Here is a 17,602-nt window from a genome sequence, read left to right as displayed (position 1 = left end):
TCCGATATCACGGCTTTCTCTACTCACCGAAAACATATTTCGACTACGTTTTGCCTGTGAATGAGTCTTGCTTGTCTCACGGCGGATCGACGTCTGGTGGTATTAAGTCCTGTATCCGGAAGTGATAGTCTACTATGTGTGCTTTGATAAGTGAGATGAGTACACGCGATGTATTGTCAATGCAAGGCCAGCCAGTCAGGGCTGAGATCGCCAGCACAGCCACCACCTAGGCATCATGTTACAGCTTGCAGCCGACTTCAGGCACCCACTATCTTGCCATATAAGACTTTCACTGTTCCAATATCGCTACAAGGAAAATTGTCCCTATAATTTCGCAAACGACCAAAGATTTTCTGCTACTCCTCAGTTGGATTGCGCACACGTTTTCTCGCACCATGGCCGCATTGAAACCCTGGAGTCCTGGGCGACAAAGCACCATCCCACCGGAAACCCCGCCACGCGTGCTATATCAGTATGAGCCTCTCCCTACCGCAAAACCAAGCTTCCGCCTCCTCCGCATATCCCCTGAATTGGAAGACGGTATGATAAGATGCGATCTGGTTGTCAAGGAATTCCCCGTCGACACTCCAATGGGGCGCCAGCGTGGTGATTCATCAATTGATAGTAGCGATACATGCTACAATGCACTCTCGTATGAGTGGGCAAGAGTGCCGGTTTATGGATGGATCGTTTTGAACGACGGTTGCATCAACGTGGGCGAAAATCTGTTCAACTTTTTGCACACAGCTCGCGCCCATATAACACGGGGTTCTGAGCCGAACCTTGGAAAGTATCTCTGGATAGATGCGTTGTGCATCAACCAGAAGGATGTTCAAGAGAAACAACATCAAATCAAACAAATGGGGGCACTCTACCAAGGAGCCCAGAATGTGTTCGTTTGGCTTGGATCTTACGTTACCGAGGCCGTCCACGCAGGCGCAACCGAGCTACGCGCAATGGGGGATCAAGCCGACGAACACGACATGTTAATCAAAGGGAAGGGAGGGCGGATAAGATACCCCAAAATTGGCAACACTGCCGAAGAAATGCTGAACTCCAATGGTAAAGCGCTACCAGCGTTCATAGAGATCACACATAACACATATTGGGACAGGATGTGGATCCTACAAGAGATTCTACTGGCTAAAGACGCTCGGGTCATGATGGAAAACTACATCTTTTCTTGGACATTGATCAAACGCACACTTCTGTCATACGAAGGGTTCCACCACAAAGATTTCGTGAATGCACCGACCAAAAGAATTGTGCAGGCATTCCGTCACTACGAATATGCAACAATCATCAATCCGTCCGTCTGTGACACCGTTGCTAGACTCGGCCAGGGGGAGTGCAAAGAGGTCCACGACAAAGTTTACGCTACTCTTGGGCTCAACGGCCCAGCCGGCATCCCGGTTGACTATTCTGTCACTCTCCCAGAGTTGTTCTACACTGTTTTGCTTGCATCGTTTCACTCTAGCCACGATAGTGCTCATCTCCGACAGGATTTTACCATGTCCGCGCTATCAGCAGCAAACACATTTAGAGAGGTACTCCAGGTCCCATTCAGTGCCCTCGAAGACCATTTGTTAAACGGTAATGACGATGCGCTGCGGCGCATTTATTTCTACTTTCCTGGACGCCCAACCTCTCAGAACAATACGCAGGAGCGAGCGATGCAACATAAACGCCACCCTACCAAATTCATTTCCAGGTTGCACGATATCAAAGACTTCGACCACCCTTTCGAAGAAATCTTGATCACTATCGCTCAAGGAGGGAACCCGGATGAACAAAGCATTTGTAAAGTCAAGTGCAAGCTAAGTTCCATCACTACAGCTTTCACAGACGAAGCGTTTGTTCCGCAACCTCTTTCTTCATTCCTTGCCGTGAAGGGACATTTCGAGGAGGATCATTTATCGTTTTCCATCCAGACGTTTCTCTTTGTCCTAAAAGTTATGCACAATACTTTATTATTTACCAGGCTTGCGGTGAATGTACATGAAGGGAAGGGGATGTCTTTTGGCGAAGAACAGGAAGTGGGTTCAGAGGCTTATACCGCAGAGGAAACAGAACAATTCACCCCGTTCAAAGACAAGCAAATACAAAGGATGTTGGAGGATTCTTACTAGAGGGAGATTAGAACTACTACAGGGCCGCTCACCGAAAGAATACGTTTTCTTCTGCTACTTGGTATCGGTAGGGTACATGGGTTGGGGTCTTATTTAGCATTGGAATGAAATAATTATGGTGATAAACGACAGGGGTAGTTCAGTCGGGAAGAGATGGACCCGTATAGCGTTATTGTTACAGTCGAGATGGACCCCACTCCTTCTCTAGTTGACTTGTCATTATATTTGCAAGAATATCGACTGCGTCTGCGGTGACTGTTTTGGAATGCACAAGGCGTAGCTGTTGGCATTGCGAGTGAAGTTGAGAACTCCCTGGAGGCGCAGAAAACGTGCAGTACCGCTGACCAGGCTTGGGAAAAAGTGGAGCACACCTCTGTCGTAATTGAAAAAAGAGATGGCTGTTTCAATGGCAGCAAAGCAATGGTGGTGAAAGCGAACAGATTCCATGAAAGCGTCCGCTTGCTTTCGCCACCTGTAAAGACAATGATAAGGTTCTGGAACTTTGACAACAGTGGAAACGCCAACTTCACTCAAATGAGGCCACATTCGGTGAATTATTCATTCATTGGGCTGTTCATGATATTCATGGTCCCTCATTACAAAGACAGCAAGCAAATCAGGTAGAGCTTTCAGGTGGCCTGAGCTCTATTCCTGCTAAAAGCCGCTCACACCTGCATGCTGCTCCCATCCTAATCTACAATCACTTATCAGCAAATGTTCTCGTGCAGTTTCTATCCGGGCTGTCACTCACTGAAGGAGAAGGTGCCATCGTAGTTCTGGATGCGCTCAGAAAGGTTCAGGTCGCGCTGGACACCCTCACCGTCCTCGTTGAGCAGGGTAGCACGGAGAACAGGGACTTCGCCGCCGCCCTCAATGGCGAAGTGGACATCTTGGGCAGTATCGGAGAAGTTGTTGCCGTCCCAAAAGAAGGAGCCTTGTTCGTCGTCAGCCCGAAGATCACGTAAAGGGTGAGATGTGAATTGGGGAAGGAAGGTTGTTGCAGTGGGCGAGACGTACCGTTCTCGTTGCCGATGTGATTGTTGAGGTCGATCTCAGCGTCCTGCCACTCGCCGTCGGCGCGCTGGAGGCGAGCCCTGAGAATGTGGTTGTCGTCGACGCGGATGGAGCCCTCCTCAGCTGAGTAGTGGAAGCTCATGATGACTCTCGGAAGTTGTGATGAGTGACGGGGTTGGAAGAAGTCGTTGGATGTGGACTATGATAAGAAAGAAAAGTGGCGAGAGTTGTGGCAGAAACTGTGGCAGAGATGTGGCTTTTTATAACGTGAGACGGCCTTTACCGCCTACGATGCGATTCTACGTTGTTCACAGGGTCTAAGGGTATTCCCGCATTGAGCAGATTAAAGTGGATCTTCTCCACCTTGTACATGGCGCCATTAAGCTTCGTTTACATCCCCGTGGCTCCATTGTAGTCAGTTGTGTAACTGATGCCTTTCAAGTTGTGGCTGTGCGACATCTCTGTGCCGCTCTTCCGGCTTGACGACGCTTGTTTGCCGTATTTCAGCTCCTGTCGACACTTTTGAAGTCGCACGAAAGACATCCTTTGGTGGTTGATTGACGGACAATACGTGAAGACCCACTTGCTGCACGCACAGCCCCATATAGTGGCGCCATCCTTTGTATACGTGGCTCAACTCGAGGCTTGCAGTGTGGGGTTCGGCGGCTCGGCACCCCGCTATCAATCTTACTGGATTGGAGAGCTCGTTCGAGCAATCCTACAAATGCACGTCATCTGTGGGTGATGTCTCTCCACGATGGTGGAGAAAGACGTCAGGTTCATCTTGCATTATTGTGGCGGTAAAGCTCATCAAGACTCGCTTGCACGATAGGTTTTGGTAGTGGTGAATAGCGGGCACGCTAGTCACTAGCCGCCGATGTTTAGCGTCCTTATCTGGTCCCTCTGCAGCCTCGCGTCCATCCATGATACGCCATTCATGCTTTAAATTCAAGCCTCGAAAGATATGATAGCGTCGTGCTCGTGCTCGTGCACATAAGTGACGTTCAGATGCTCCTTGCGCGATCTGAGCTCCTAATCTGTATTCAGATATGCATTCCTACCATATTTGCGAAGAATGCCTTGAGTTTTCCTTATGCACTACACCATGCCACTCACGCATCGATATTTTTGGTCAAGTATTTCGCTGAAAGGGAAGAGGCTAAGGACAGGGCCGAGGCAGAAGCTGAAGCAGGCGGTGAGGAAATCGAGGTCGTCAAAGGTTCATAGTAGGAATAAATCAACCTTGGTGGTTCGATGTTGTATTGCAGGTATGTAGATTAGCCATCTACCCCTCGAATCTGCTCAGTGCGCAGTCGACATAGGTCACTATCGTATCGCATGCAGGAATGTTGCTCGGCTTCGGCGCTCTGGTTCCCCTGCAACGCCAGACGAGTCGCAACGGATGTGCATGGCAACAAAGCCGACTGTCACTACCCGGCGAAACCGAATACCTCGCACTTGCCGCCATCCCATGTGCCCTTCAGCTTGGCGCAAGCGTCCTTCTTGACATCCTCTGAACCGCCACCACTAGCAGTCGTGTCCTATTCTGTCAGCGGTTCTATGCAGCGAGGTTCAAAGGTAACTCACCTTGAGATTGACGTAGCACTGTTCGTTGCCGAATGTACCCTTCAGAACACCACATAGTTCGCCCACACTGTCAACCCCGTCGATGAGCCGAAGGATGCCGGCGCTGTCCACGTACGAGAGGTCGAGCGTGCAAGTGCCGGGAGTGTTAAAGGTGCTGTTGAAGTGACAGCACATGTCTTGCGGGCATTGGACTTGACCGAAGTTACCCCAGAAATCTTGAATCCTGCTCGCATGTCAAGTCCTGAACGAAAATTGGCATGTGGTAAGTGACGTACATCGCGGTGGTGACGATGTTGTCGGCAAGGTCTGATTTGCCTTTGCATTTCGGGCCGTCCTTGTGGAAGTTGCAGTCATCAATACAGATACGGCAGCAAAGAAAGAGTGGGATGATGGGGCATAAAGCAAAGCACCAGTGCGAAGTGACGGTGTTGCCCACCTGGCATGTTGCCAGACTGCTTGTTGTGTGGGTGGAGTTTCGCAACGGTGAAATCTAGGTGAGAATCGAAGGGGCTGATAATCCTTAGAAGAAGAGGACAATGAGTTCTGAGGTTTGAGGTCGGGCGGCATCAACCTATGAGGCAAGAACAACTATAGATGGAGCACATCGACGTTGATACTGTCTCTATATTGCTCGGCAAAGTCTTTCATTCTCATGGACGTAGGTACGGTACTGCACCCTCACCGAACGAGAAGGAAGCGTCATGCCTGACGCCGCAAACCCAACTGCACCTACGCCTCTCTCACCCATTCTAACTCGTACTCGCACACCAATAATCCGCAGCACAACTCGCCGTTTGTAACTCCAGATCATCATACCAAGTCACAGTAAACTTAGTCACCCCATCCCGAAAGCAAATAAACTCTTCGCTCCCCAGCTTTGCCGCACCCGCGATCTCGCCCTTCGCCAAAGTCTTCGCGCCTACATTAATCGTCGATGTCATTGCCCCCGCGCGGAATCTTGCCTGTCGCGACGTGCCTTCCCATGGTGAAGCTTGGTTCGTAATGGTGGCGAGCTCGGTGGGGTTGGTCGCGGTGGAGACGCCATTGGAGTAGTAGGCGGCGGCTGTGAAGGGGGAGGGGTTGTCACAGATGAGGAGCACGCAGCTGCGCGGGCGAGTGCAGGTTGCGAGGTAGATATTATGCTTGGAAGCCGTCGGCGCTGCGCATGCGAACGTTGCGATGCTGCAAAGGAAGGCGAGCGAAGTGGTGGGTGATAGACGCATTATGGCAACAGGGGTGTTGAAAGCGGTACGTTTGAGGTCGTGATATCAGGGTAGGAAGTGTACTTATGGGCTGGGATGTCTTGGGAGGGAGTGCCCCTTTCTTCAAACCTTGTGTTTGGTCGTGACTATGTGCAAGTTGCTCGAGAAGCTGTCTATATAGTGACGCAATCTATATATGCCCTTCGAGAGATAGTTTGATAGCAAATATACGGTTCTCTGGATTCTGCGCTGGGTAATATCAGAGCTATATGAAGCTCGGCCGGTAAACGGGTAACTGGCGCTCTTTACCGTATCTGGGTGCAATTAGCCGTAAAGTGTAGCAGCGCCGATCCTTCCCAAGCCATTACCACTTTTGAAAGATCATCTGTTGACTGCCCAAAACAAGGAGGGCAACGGTGGTACCCAAGCAAGAGACCTAGCAGAGATTGATTCCAGCGAAGCTTCCGTGAGCCCGAGTATGTGCACATTGCTTCATTGGGCCGGCTTCGTTAAGGTCCGGTGCTACAGCCCGCTAATGATGGTGGATACGAGCTGCATTTCAGGTTGATCAGCGGTCATATGCGGGACTCGAAGACTTATTGGGATGACTTGATCACTTTGGATGGCCGGGGTCGCTGGCTTCAAAGGAAGGCCTCCAATACCTCTAGGTCGAGGCCGCGAAAACACCGTTGCCCGGGTCTTATCAGATTCTGTATACGCATGGCTTCAACGTTCTAAATGGTGACAGCTGGGCGCGCAACTACTTCTTTGCATTGAATCATACCAACTGTTCATCTGGACTCAGCCCAAGACTTATATGGAAAGAGCTATTGAGGCTTAAGAGTAGCAGAAAATCCTGAGTATGTTTCTCAACTATCTTATAGATACAGGTGTTTAGGGGGCTGACCATCGGAGATTCTCAAAAGTGAAATATATGTACTCGATGAAGGACAGTGGCGGCCGCTGAAGCCAACTGCTCTTGATCGGGAGGTTTACCTGGGGAGTCCCGACAAAGATGCCAGCGACTTTTTGGTATCCGTGCACAATGATGCTATTCGGAGAAGAAGAGTATAATGTCGACAAACGTTTCCACTCACAGATTTGGCGAAGATCAATTGGCAGATGCTGAATTTTGTCTCTAAAAATTGTTACTAGTACGGCTCAACCCCTCCCCACCCGGCTCTCACAATAATTGCTTATTGCTGAACTTAATTCACTCTAAAGTGTAGGTCGCTTATCATTTCAAATGTATGCCTTGACTATAGGTAGGGAACTCAACAGAGGTAAGCCCACAGTTTAATGCATCACGGCGCGGGTGTCCAAATAAAGAAAAGAAAAGAAAAGAAAAGAAAAAGAGAAAGAGAATGTAAGATACTATAAAAAGAATTACTCTCATCGTTTTGAATATGTATCGTATAAGCTTGGGCCCCAGATCCCTGGTACACTCTCCGTAGGCCCCGTTCCATGAGTCACTGCCGCTTCCGTCCGCCGTAGAAAATTTTCTCATCCGGGGAACCAGATTTTACATCACACCCCACATCATCGTTAAACTTACAAGAGACAAGCTATTTTCCGTGCAAAGGTCCTTTGCATTGCTGGAACATCAGGCATATAATATATCTTGAACAAAAAATCCCCATCGACTAAGGCAAAAGCCCGGCTAGCTCAATCGGTAGAGCGTGAGACTCTTAAGTATTCACGGTCGAATCAACTCGATTACTCGGCATCTCAAGGTTGTGGGTTCGACCCCCACGTCGGGCTGTCTTTTTGCGTTTTCAATGTCCTGGTGTGCGTTGCGCTCGGGGTGCAGGCTGGCTGGGAGGGAGGCGACGCTTTTTGAATGTTGCGAGGTTGTGCCCCACAGCACCCCGCTATTTCGGGACCGAGGCGTCAACGAAGTCGTACATTTCCACCATCTTCCAAGCTCGTCAGAATGTCATTGTATTATCATTATATTATTGCTATCTTACTTCGTTGCTTTGCGTTACGGCGTTGCTCATACGAGTGACCTCCTACCACCAGACATCCCACTCAATGCATCTGAGCACCCAATGTCCGGTATCACTAACAGCGTATCATCTTCTACCACTCCATTTTTACCATACTAGATGAAAACCCTCTTCACATCGACCTTCGCGCACCCCGGCGTCTCCGGCTTTCCCTCTCCCAAAGCCCACACCAAGTTCACATACTGATACCCAGAGAAGTACGTCTGGCATGCGTACCACCTGTAATACGCCGTAGTGTTACCAGCGGTCGGCGGACTCGTCTTGTAGTTCACGTAGCCCTGCTTATTCAACAGGTTCTTGCTGTCGAATGCCAATGTCTGCGTGTCTGCGCCTTGTCCCGGGAACAGCAGCGGGAGCGCATAGTTCGTTATAGGGTCGTAGAAGAACTCTAGCGACGAGGGGATCGGCGGGGTTGCGTTTAGCTTGTAGGTGAGGATGCCGGGGACATCGCCATCTGAGGGTGTCTCGACGTTGGAGGACGTGTTGAAGCGGAAGGTTGCGGCTGCGATGGGGTCGGGTTTGGATGTTGAGGGTTTGCCGGAGAGGCAGAGCGACTCAATTGCTGCGCCGGTGTGGCAGGCTGAGAGAGTTTGGCCATTGACTGTGGAGTCCTTCGACGAGAGGACGAGGCGGAAGTCTTTGGACTCGACATCGTATTGAGCGCTTGTGAGGGCTACGAAAGCCAGAGTGATGGTGGCGGTTGTGAGCTTCATGATGTTGCCAATCGGGTAAGTGCACTTGGTTCAATTGAAAGGCGATACTGTGCTGTATCAAAGCCTTGGGGATGCGGCTCTATATCTTATATGTTTACGGACTCGAGTTGTCCTCTGTGAAGCCACTGGTAGCTCAAGGCCAGAAGGTCACAAGCTCACTGCCGATCAGGCCGCCTCACGCCGCCGCATGACGTCGGGAACTCGGTCTGTCAGTGGTTCCCATCGTAGCTCCTCATATTTTGGGACCTAAAGGATCCAAAAGCGGCCGGACCCTGTTCGAAATAGGCATGTACATCATTACGACGCAGTAGCTCCGAGGCTTTGTGGCACGCCGCTCGTATGCACTCAAGCTAGCAATACTGCGCCATCAGCATCTCGTCTCTATGGGCAAACTCGATGCGAGTGTACGATGATCGATAATGGTTGTCAGCATCGTGAGAAAGAACCAGTGGGCGACAGGGTTGCAATGCAATATTGGGGAGTATCGAAATGTATGAAAGGGCACATGGGTACGCTGACGAAGCAACGGATCGGGGATTCAATAATTTTGTACATTATCCAGAGGAAGTCTATCATGTAAGCGTACTCCGGGTCACAGCAAAGTTGTGATGGTCCACTCGTACGATCATAGTGTTTTGCGAGGCGATGGACTGTTGTGGAGGAGTTCTTTGCTGGGTGGAAGTTCTAGCTCTGTTGGGTTAGCGCCCGACGACATCCACGTCGTTCGGAACGCAATGCTGGGGTGCCATCAGCCTCACATACTCCCGGTCCTCTCCATCTTTCGCGTCGAGCGCAAGCTTTTCTTTGCGCTACTAACACCGCTTGGTATAGGCTTACTCGATCTGCCCTGCTGAGCAGCCACGTGCGCCTTCGTACCCCGTGCCCACATGCAGCTGTTCTCCGACCGTCATATCAATTCACCGCCGTCGCATCGCACCGTTGTTCTCAGGGACCACATCAGCTCGCCCGGAGCCCACACCCGTCCCTTCGCCTTCTTTCTCGTCATCGTCGAGCGCGGGTGTAGTGCTGATGGTTCGCATTTGAATAGCCCACCACGTACCCCAGGTGATCCAGCAGAAGATGGCATCGAATGCTACACTGCTGACGGCTGGGTGCTCCCATAGCTGTTGCCAGACGCCGCGCGGGCCGCTAAACTTGTAAGCCGTGGCGGTCACCCTAGTGAACAGCAAACCACCACCAAAGTTGTTGGCAGCCCAGAGGAATTTGTACACTGTGCCTGCGAATTCCACGTTGGAATCGGACAGATACTTCGAGGGAACAACTGCGCGAAGAAGCGGCATGACAAGGAGCGCAACATGGGCCGTCAGCAGCATGGGCATGAATTCTGTCTGGTGGTACCAGTAATGCTCATCGGCGAGCTGATATGCCGGCCAGATGGTGAAAACGATAGAAAGGAGGTTGATTAGCCACGGGCCTAGCCACTTTCTTCGATAGATGCCAGTTGAGGTCGAAGGAGGTGGCGATGAAGGGGTTAGAAGCAGGGTGAGCAGATACAGATTCGTGGCGAAGCTGACCGAAACGATCTGGCCAAGCAGCATAAACGCCCACGTATACTTGATGCCACGGCGGACTCCTAAGTCTTGTCAAGAGTCGTTCCACTCCTGTACACTGGGAACGTACCTCTCTCTTCCAGGCTCAAGCCCAGCCCGGATGCGAAGAAGAAGATTTGGTGTGACCACCAGTAGCGCGCGTTGCCCACAACAATGGTCTCCCAAGCTTCTCTAAAAAGTGAAGTTTCCTTTAGCCACAGTCCCCAATGCATCTTATCTTGACTGATCTCATAACGAGATCGCCACATAGCCCATGCCTGGTAAGAAACACGGAAGTAGTTGGACATGTAGTACCACGTAGTGAAAAGGCTCAATGCGGCCAGTATAGCAAATGTTCGTATGTGTGCTTTTGCTGGAAGACGGCCTGTGGTAGATCTTGATAGCACATTGTATTTCTGGACGAGCTTATAGATGATAAAGACGCTCAGAGAAAAGCAGAGCCCAAGATAGGAGAAGAACATGAAGTAGGCACGCATATTGGTGTCATATCCTGGAGGCGGAGGATCTTTGTGCACATTGCGTGTGGGAATGTTGCTGTGAGCGTAGCTCGGCGGGGCAAAACCGGGAGGTGCCATTGTGGTCCAGGAAAGCGTGGTCGTGTGTCGTGAGGCTCCATGTGAGCCTTAAGAAGGATCATGATACCAGGCGAAACGTGTTCAATGCGGGCTAAAGGGTATGTTTACAGATCCGAATAAAGTGTTCATTAAACCGGTATCTTCTGCTTGGCCTCGAAAGCCAATCAGATTGACGCGAACGGTCCACCCACGTGGTGCCGTCACGTGTGCGACGCTATCCCGATCAAGCTAAGCTTCTCCCCACAGCTGCCTAGATCTCGCCGATCTCGAAGACTCCAGCATCATACCTCGAGGTTATTTCCTTGCAACAACCCTGATCCACAATCCACACCGCCTAGAAATCATCCCCATCTCCTGCTTCTCCTCCAGACTCGTCTTTGTGACATCTCTCGATTGTCAGAGATTCCATCAAACGCTAGCCGCACGGTGATGTCAGGCTCACGGACCACAATTGACTTTTCTTCCTGAAACTCATCATTGTCCATCAGTCCAAGCTGTCCCCTCGCGACATCCAGCTACAACTGAACCCCAGCGCAGCCAACAGACACAATGACGGATGCACCTGCTCGGGCATCCGAACAGGACCTTGTCGACCATAGCAAGGTTCTCTCACCGCATCTCGACCCCAGCTACACAGCCGACTTCGATGGCGTAGGATCCGGTACCGCACATGTCAACTCTCAGAGTCCTGAAGATGAAGCAGAATCATCGTTGCGCCTTCCGGGCGGTGACATGCACAGGGACCTTTATCACATCCAGGCTAAATCTAAACGCGCCAAAATGCACCAGCGGGCGGCGACTTTCTCTCATACCGCGGAGTTTGCACCTTCTGAGGCCGATAATGATGAATTTGTCCCTGTGTCTGAGCAGCTTGCGCCAGGCGGATTCAGACGGGCGTATCTGGCTAAACAAGCGAGAAGCGTGAGCCACATTGCTGCTCCGGTCACGAGGAATTTCATCTCATTTCTGGAGCTGTACGGAAATTTCGCCGGTGAAGATCTTGAAGAGTCAGATGATGAATCAGCCGTCGAGGATGAAGAAACAACCGCACAACCAGACGAGCGCCGGCCATTGCTTGGCAGGAGGAAGAGCTCTAAGAGAACCAGAGCTCAAGGCGATGCGTCAAACCTGAAGTCTTTCTTCACCCTGTTGAAGGCTTTTGTGGGGACTGGTATCATGTTCCTGCCCAAGGCCTTCAAGAATGGTGGCATGCTGTTCTCGTCCATCACGCTACTCACCGTGGCCGCAGTCACCATGCTCTGCTTCCAGCTTCTACTTCAATGCCGAGCACGGTACGGCGGTGGTTACGGAGAGCTTGGCCAAGCTGTTGGCGGAACACGACTGCGATCTATCATCCTCTCTTCCATCATGCTGTCACAGATCTGCTTCGTCTGTGCAGGTCTCATCTTCACGGCGGACAACATCTCAGCCTTCCTCACCGCTGTGACGCCCAAGAACAACGAACCACTTTCCACCAACGCACTCATCGGCATCCAGGTCCTTGCGCTCATCCCCATGTCCTACATCCGCAACATCTCGAAGCTGGGTCCGCTGGCCATCTTGGCTGACATCTTCATCGCCATGGGTCTCGTGTACATCTACTGGTACGACATCTCCAGCATTTCCGAGATGCACGGTTTCCACCCTTCGGTCGAGCTCTTCAATCCTCGCGACTTCACGCTGACTATCGGCTCCGCCATCTTCACCTTCGAAGGCATCGGCCTCATCTTGCCGATTCAATCGAGCATGAAGCACCCTGAGAACTTCAACAAGCTTCTCGGTATCGTCATGCTTATCATCACTGTCATCTTCACATCCGTCGGCGTCCTCTGCTACGGCACATTCGGTGAAAACGTCAGCGTCGAGGTCATCACCAACTTCCCGCAGTCCAGCAAGCTGGTCAACGCCATCCAGTTCCTGTACGCCATGGCAGTCATGGTCGGCGAACCGGTGCAGCTGTTCCCCGCTATCCGTATCCTCGAGCAGAAGCTCTTTGGTCAGCGCTCGGGCAAGAAAGACGCGCTCACCAAGTGGAAGAAGAACGCTTTCCGCACTTGTATTGTGTTGCTGACGGGTGTGATTGCCGTCATCGGTGCGAGCAACCTCGACAAGTTCGTCGCGCTTATTGGAAGTGTCGCTTGCGTCCCGTTGGTATACATCTACCCGGCGTACCTTCACTTGAACGGCGTTGCAGAGAGCAACCTTGCGAAGGCGGGCGATGTCCTGATGATGGTGGTTGGCGTGGTGGCTATGGTGTACACGGCTTCTATCACGATCGTGCGCTGGTCGGAGACGTAAGCGCATACTCAAGATCGTCAAAGCTTACGAGGAGGGGCGTCGAAGCACGAGGGGAGTCGAAGAGGCGCATTCACGTTTATGTATTGGTCGTGTATTGGTCTATTTGCGTTCATGCATAGTACGGCGTTGGGGGAAGTTCTTTGGTAACATCTGTTTTGCACTCAATTCACCGCACGTTCACAGCTACGCTTCCATCACGAGTCCTGGCTTCAAAGGTCATCGCTTCTTGATCGCGAAATACGCTCAAGCAATTACTTTTCAATCGCCTCAACTTTATCTACCAAGTGGAACCCTCATCCTAACATCCGCAATTGTCTCATCAAATCTCATCATCTGCATAAGTGCACTCCACCCAAACAATGCCGCAAACCACGCCGCCCTTCCACGACAAAGCCGCGTTCCTCGCTAGCGGACTCGAACCCTACGCCGACGCCGAGCCAACAAGATCAACAGCGTGCACACCCTCGCCCGTCTCACTCCCCCTATCCCGTAGTCCTATATCCCACGATCCACACGAAACTACCGTCCCCGCATCCATGTCTCCCTCAAACTCAAACATCTCCTCCGCCCCTACTCCACCATCCCCTGCTTCTACTTCTACTTCCGCTTCCACCGACGACACAGATACAGATACACCCCGCAACTGCCCCATCTGCCTCTCCCCTAACACCCACCCCTCGTAGCGTAAGAATCTCATCGTGCAGCCACGCGTACCACGCCGGCTGTTTAAAAGCGTGGGTAGATCGGGAGAACACGTGTCCAGCGTGTAGGCGGGTGTTGTTCACCTCGCAAGCGGCTGAAATGGTGCGGGTGAGCGATGGGGAGCATGTTAGGTACGTGAAGAGGGAGGAGGGTGGGAATGGAGGGCAGGCGGGCCGGCCGGGGTGAGGCATGGGGTGGTGTGCCGGCGCTGCGAAGGGGGTTGGTGCTGGGATGCCGGTGGGTTTTGGGGAGGAGATGGGCGGTGGGATGCCGGTAGATGCTGAGACCGAGACTGAAATTGGGCCTTGGGAGGCGCAGAATGGGGGTGGGGGGATGATTCCTTTTCCTTTTCGGCGGATAGGGCCACGGGGCTCTGGGAGGGATAGGTCGCCGTCGGCATCGGAGGCGGAGGAGAGAGGTGGACGGAGGGTAGGGAGGAGGGGAGGAGGTGGTATGTGTAGGGTGAGGATTTATATGTTAACGTGGAATTGATGTAAACAAGCCGTATTTCATGTATGTATTTGGGATTTATATGTGGTACATGTGTTCTAGAGATATGCCCCTTTCTATATCTAGAAGCAATGCTTTATGACAATATACATGCTCCCTGTCCATCGAACGGACCAAAAAGCCTCAGCCAATCTGCTCAGGCTTGAACGGCAATCTAGCACGTCAACTCGAACCTAGCAGGCTCGTTGACGATGTCACCAGCCGGCTTGATACCCCAGTCAGGGTTGACGACCTGACCCTGCGAGCTCTGCAGCTGGAAGTAGTACATGTTGATATCGTTAGCCAACGCATGGCAGATGGTCTCCTGCCAGTACGTGCGCGCATTATCCGCGCCAGGAACAGCCGCGCCATCGGTGTCGCCCACAATCGGCCAGCCCGTCTCGGTAATCCAGACGGGCTTACCCTGCGCGGCGCCAACGGTGTCGGTGTACGCCTTCCAGAAGGTAGTGTTTGCGTTGCCGATCGCGTTTCCGCCGGGGGAGGAGGGCTGGTAGTAAGGGTAGGCGTCCATGCCGAGGAAATCGATGGCGGAGATGACGGCGGTGTTTGCGGCGGCGGTGAAGGCGTCCCAGGTGTCTACGTGGCCGACGGGCTTGCCCTCGAGGGAGGTGCCCTTGATAGCGGCGCGGGTCTGGGAGATGTAGTCGACGACCTGGTCGGGGGTGGCGCCGACGCCGTTGATAGAAGCGCGGTACAGGTCCTCGCTGCCGACGGAGATGCCGGTCACGATGTCGGTGAAGGCGGTGCCGTACTGGGTAATCGCGTTCTTCAAGGCGTTGATCTCGTTCTGGAAGACATCGGAGGTCTCGGATGCCCAGAGGCCGAGGAGGAGCGTGGAGTTCGTCTCGATGGCGGCGGGGATGGCGGAAATGGGTGTGTCCGTTGTGCCGCCCTGGATCATGGTGTACAAGCGCACGCTGGTCCAGGCACCGTCGGTGTTGGGCAGCTCCTGGGCGGCCTTCATCTCGTAGGCGAAGTCGACCTGCTGCTTGTTCGCGCCAGTGCTGAAAGTGCTGCCGGTATTAAAACCCTTGTAGCCCTTCTGCGCGGCATTGGCGGCCGTGAAAGTGGCTGCGAGAGCCAGAACAGTACTAGAAAAATGCATGCTGGTCTAAAGAACGATGAAAGTAACGACAGACTCGATGGAATGCAAGTAAGCAGCGAGCAGCACGATCTTATGGAAACAAGAAAAACCTATTTGGGCCGACCAACGGCCGTGAAGGATCGGCAATTCGTCATTCTGTGGGTTATTCTGGGAGACGGGGCGTCTAGAATGGGTGCTCCAGGTGCGTGGCCGTCTCCGATTCGAAGAGCGGATGGCCGCGCGGTTGAAGTTAGGCTTTGCTAGCGGAGTGGAGAGAACGGTCGGGGAACTTATCGATAGCGCGCGAGCTGAATGCACGCCGTCAGGGGACCTGCGTCATCCATGCGAGGTTCCGTCTTGTCCGTCTCGTGCCGGCCCGGAGTAGCTGAGCGTTTATTGTTTTGTGATGCGAGTGCGTCGATCTTTCGCATGCCTCACAAGACCACGTGACCGTTCGCTGGCCCCGGGAAACGGAAACGATAAAGCGAATCGTCAACCTTCTGGGAGCAATGGAGAGCTCTCTTTTCAAATTACCGAATCGGGTAATAAGACGTTCAAGTGTCGAAAGCTGTGCAGTCACCGTCACTTTTGACCACGGGTGAATGGTCCGTGCGCCGTGGCCCAAGCTCACGTCGTAAACAAACACCGTGAAATCAGATGTGGAAAGCCACCCAGTACTCTCATACATGTGAAGCGTGAAGATCTCGTCTGCAGACAAACTAAGCTCATGAGCGAAATTACCCACCTAGCCAATCCATGAAGCGTCCAGATCCACACCATACCCTACCTATGGTATACATAACATCGCAAAAACCCATCCTCAAGATCATACTCATCATCCACTCCCCGGCCAATTCTCTCCCCTCCCCCAATGCCATCACGAGCCCTCATCCCTCTCCCTCCTCCAATACTCCCTTGTACACTTCCCCCCGCACGTCGTCTCCACACTCTTCTCCTCTCTACTCGGCGCACCCATCTTACAAGCGATACAATCGTTCGCCTCAGCAGCGGCGCAGAGCACGAGCGGACGCGTGACGCTCCGAGCGCAGATAGTGCATGTGTGTGTTGTTCTCGTACACATAGTAGGGGTAGTTGCGAGGGTGTGCGCTGAGCGAGGGGGTGAGAGTCGTGGGTTGTGCGGGTTGTGCGGATGATGGTGTTTTGGTGTGAGTGAGGTGTTAGTGATCCAAGTGAGGCCGTGATAACACAAGGCGAGAGTGTATAGTGCCAGTGAGAAAGAGGCGGCGTGGGAGGTTCGCGGTGTATTGATATAGCAGTGATGTAAGTGTTTGTCTGTCGTTGTGTGATGTCAGGCAGCATCCGTGGCCCTGTGAAGTCACTGTTGCCTTCACAGGAGCAGTTTCGGATTTAGCCCTGGAGGCCTTGTTAACACGTGAGCGCTCCTTCTGCCTCGTGACAATAGGAAGGAGGGACTTGCACAGGTTGTGAAAAGGCCCTCTCCATTCTTCATGAGGATAGGTTGTCTCTACTATAGCAAGGGGGATGCAAAAATTCGGACAGCACCCACATCAAATAACCACATACCTAGCCGGATACTTCAACACCCTTCCCACCGCCATACAGCACCCACCCAATAGCATCACCACCCCCGCCACCGTCAACGCAATCGTGCCACCACCGAACCTCTGAATTGTCAAGCCTGCAACACTGATTCCTCCAAACGCAAAAACACCCAACCCCCACGGTGAAAGCCTCCTCTTCGTCCAGTACCTGCAAAGCAAGTCGAATACCTTCCTGTGCAACGCAAGTAGCGGACCCAAGCAAAGCCCGTACAATACACCGATGACGCCCCAGGCCCAGAAATTGACGACCCACGCGGCGATCAGCAGGAGACAGCCTCCGAAGATGGCGGCTGCAGTGAAGACGTTCACAACGCCGAGGCCGCGGCGAGGCCATGCGTGGGCGAAGAATGATGCCGTGAGGGCACCTGCGCCAAATGTGCCGAACAGCCAATACACAGCGTAGTCTGGGTACTCGGATAGAGGCCGGCTGGAGAGCAGAACCGGGAAGAAGGTAGGCCATATGAATGTGGAGATGAAGACGAGGACGTACCCACCGAGGAGACAGCAGTCGCCGATAGTATCAAGGCTGCGGTTCTTCTGCGTGGCAGATTTCCCCGGCAGCGATTGCGCGTGTGTCGACCTCCTGTGTCTCAATATAGGGCCCTCATTGCGTTTCGACGCGGCT

The 17,602-nt window shown here is 52.6% G+C and overlaps 7 protein-coding genes and 1 non-coding gene across 8 annotated transcripts; 3 read left to right on the top strand and 5 right to left on the bottom strand.

Annotated features, from left to right (window-relative positions):
* Positions 1-395: 395 nt before the first annotated feature.
* Positions 396-2,129, top strand: N0V89_000053 (uncharacterized protein; the record flags this gene model as incomplete). Its single annotated transcript, XM_056208878.1, has 1 exon — positions 396-2,129. One exon carries the CDS (start codon positions 396-398, stop codon positions 2,127-2,129), a length of 1,734 nt encoding a protein of 577 aa, XP_056075700.1.
* A 743-nt stretch (positions 2,130-2,872) lies between these two features.
* Positions 2,873-3,285, bottom strand: N0V89_000052 (uncharacterized protein; the record flags this gene model as incomplete). The annotated part of the gene is made up of 2 exons (XM_056208877.1): positions 2,873-3,063; positions 3,147-3,285. 2 exons carry the CDS (start codon positions 3,283-3,285, stop codon positions 2,873-2,875), a joined length of 330 nt encoding a protein of 109 aa, XP_056075699.1.
* Positions 3,286-4,573: 1,288 nt separating this feature from the next.
* N0V89_000051 (uncharacterized protein) lies at positions 4,574-4,904 on the bottom strand (the record flags this gene model as incomplete). The annotated part of the gene is made up of 2 exons (XM_056208876.1): positions 4,574-4,684; positions 4,731-4,904. The coding sequence occupies 2 exons, from the start codon at positions 4,902-4,904 to the stop codon at positions 4,574-4,576; spliced, it is 285 nt and encodes a 94-aa protein (XP_056075698.1).
* A 2,682-nt stretch (positions 4,905-7,586) lies between these two features.
* Positions 7,587-7,693, top strand: N0V89_000050. Its single transcript has one exon. It is a non-coding gene; the product is annotated as a tRNA-Lys (tRNA).
* Positions 7,694-8,036: 343 nt separating this feature from the next.
* Positions 8,037-8,654, bottom strand: N0V89_000049 (uncharacterized protein; the record flags this gene model as incomplete). The annotated part of the gene is made up of 1 exon (XM_056208875.1): positions 8,037-8,654. The coding sequence occupies one exon, from the start codon at positions 8,652-8,654 to the stop codon at positions 8,037-8,039; it is 618 nt and encodes a 205-aa protein (XP_056075697.1).
* Positions 8,655-9,571: 917 nt separating this feature from the next.
* Positions 9,572-10,701, bottom strand: N0V89_000048 (uncharacterized protein; the record flags this gene model as incomplete). The annotated part of the gene is made up of 2 exons (XM_056208874.1): positions 9,572-10,248; positions 10,296-10,701. The coding sequence occupies 2 exons, from the start codon at positions 10,699-10,701 to the stop codon at positions 9,572-9,574; spliced, it is 1,083 nt and encodes a 360-aa protein (XP_056075696.1).
* A 648-nt stretch (positions 10,702-11,349) lies between these two features.
* On the top strand, positions 11,350-13,098 carry N0V89_000047 (uncharacterized protein; the record flags this gene model as incomplete). The annotated part of the gene is made up of 1 exon (XM_056208873.1): positions 11,350-13,098. The coding sequence occupies one exon, from the start codon at positions 11,350-11,352 to the stop codon at positions 13,096-13,098; it is 1,749 nt and encodes a 582-aa protein (XP_056075695.1).
* Positions 13,099-14,464: 1,366 nt separating this feature from the next.
* Positions 14,465-15,415, bottom strand: N0V89_000046 (uncharacterized protein; the record flags this gene model as incomplete). The annotated part of the gene is made up of 1 exon (XM_056208872.1): positions 14,465-15,415. One exon carries the CDS (start codon positions 15,413-15,415, stop codon positions 14,465-14,467), a length of 951 nt encoding a protein of 316 aa, XP_056075694.1.
* Positions 15,416-17,602: the final 2,187 nt, after the last annotated feature.

Source organism: Didymosphaeria variabile, assembly GCF_027946475.1.
Source record: "Didymosphaeria variabile strain IMI 356815 chromosome Unknown scaffold_1, whole genome shotgun sequence".
Taxonomy (NCBI): Eukaryota; Fungi; Ascomycota; class Dothideomycetes; order Pleosporales; family Didymosphaeriaceae; genus Didymosphaeria; species Didymosphaeria variabile.
The sequence above is the reverse complement of the archived record's forward strand: the minus strand, read 5'-3'. Positions and strand labels throughout refer to the sequence as shown.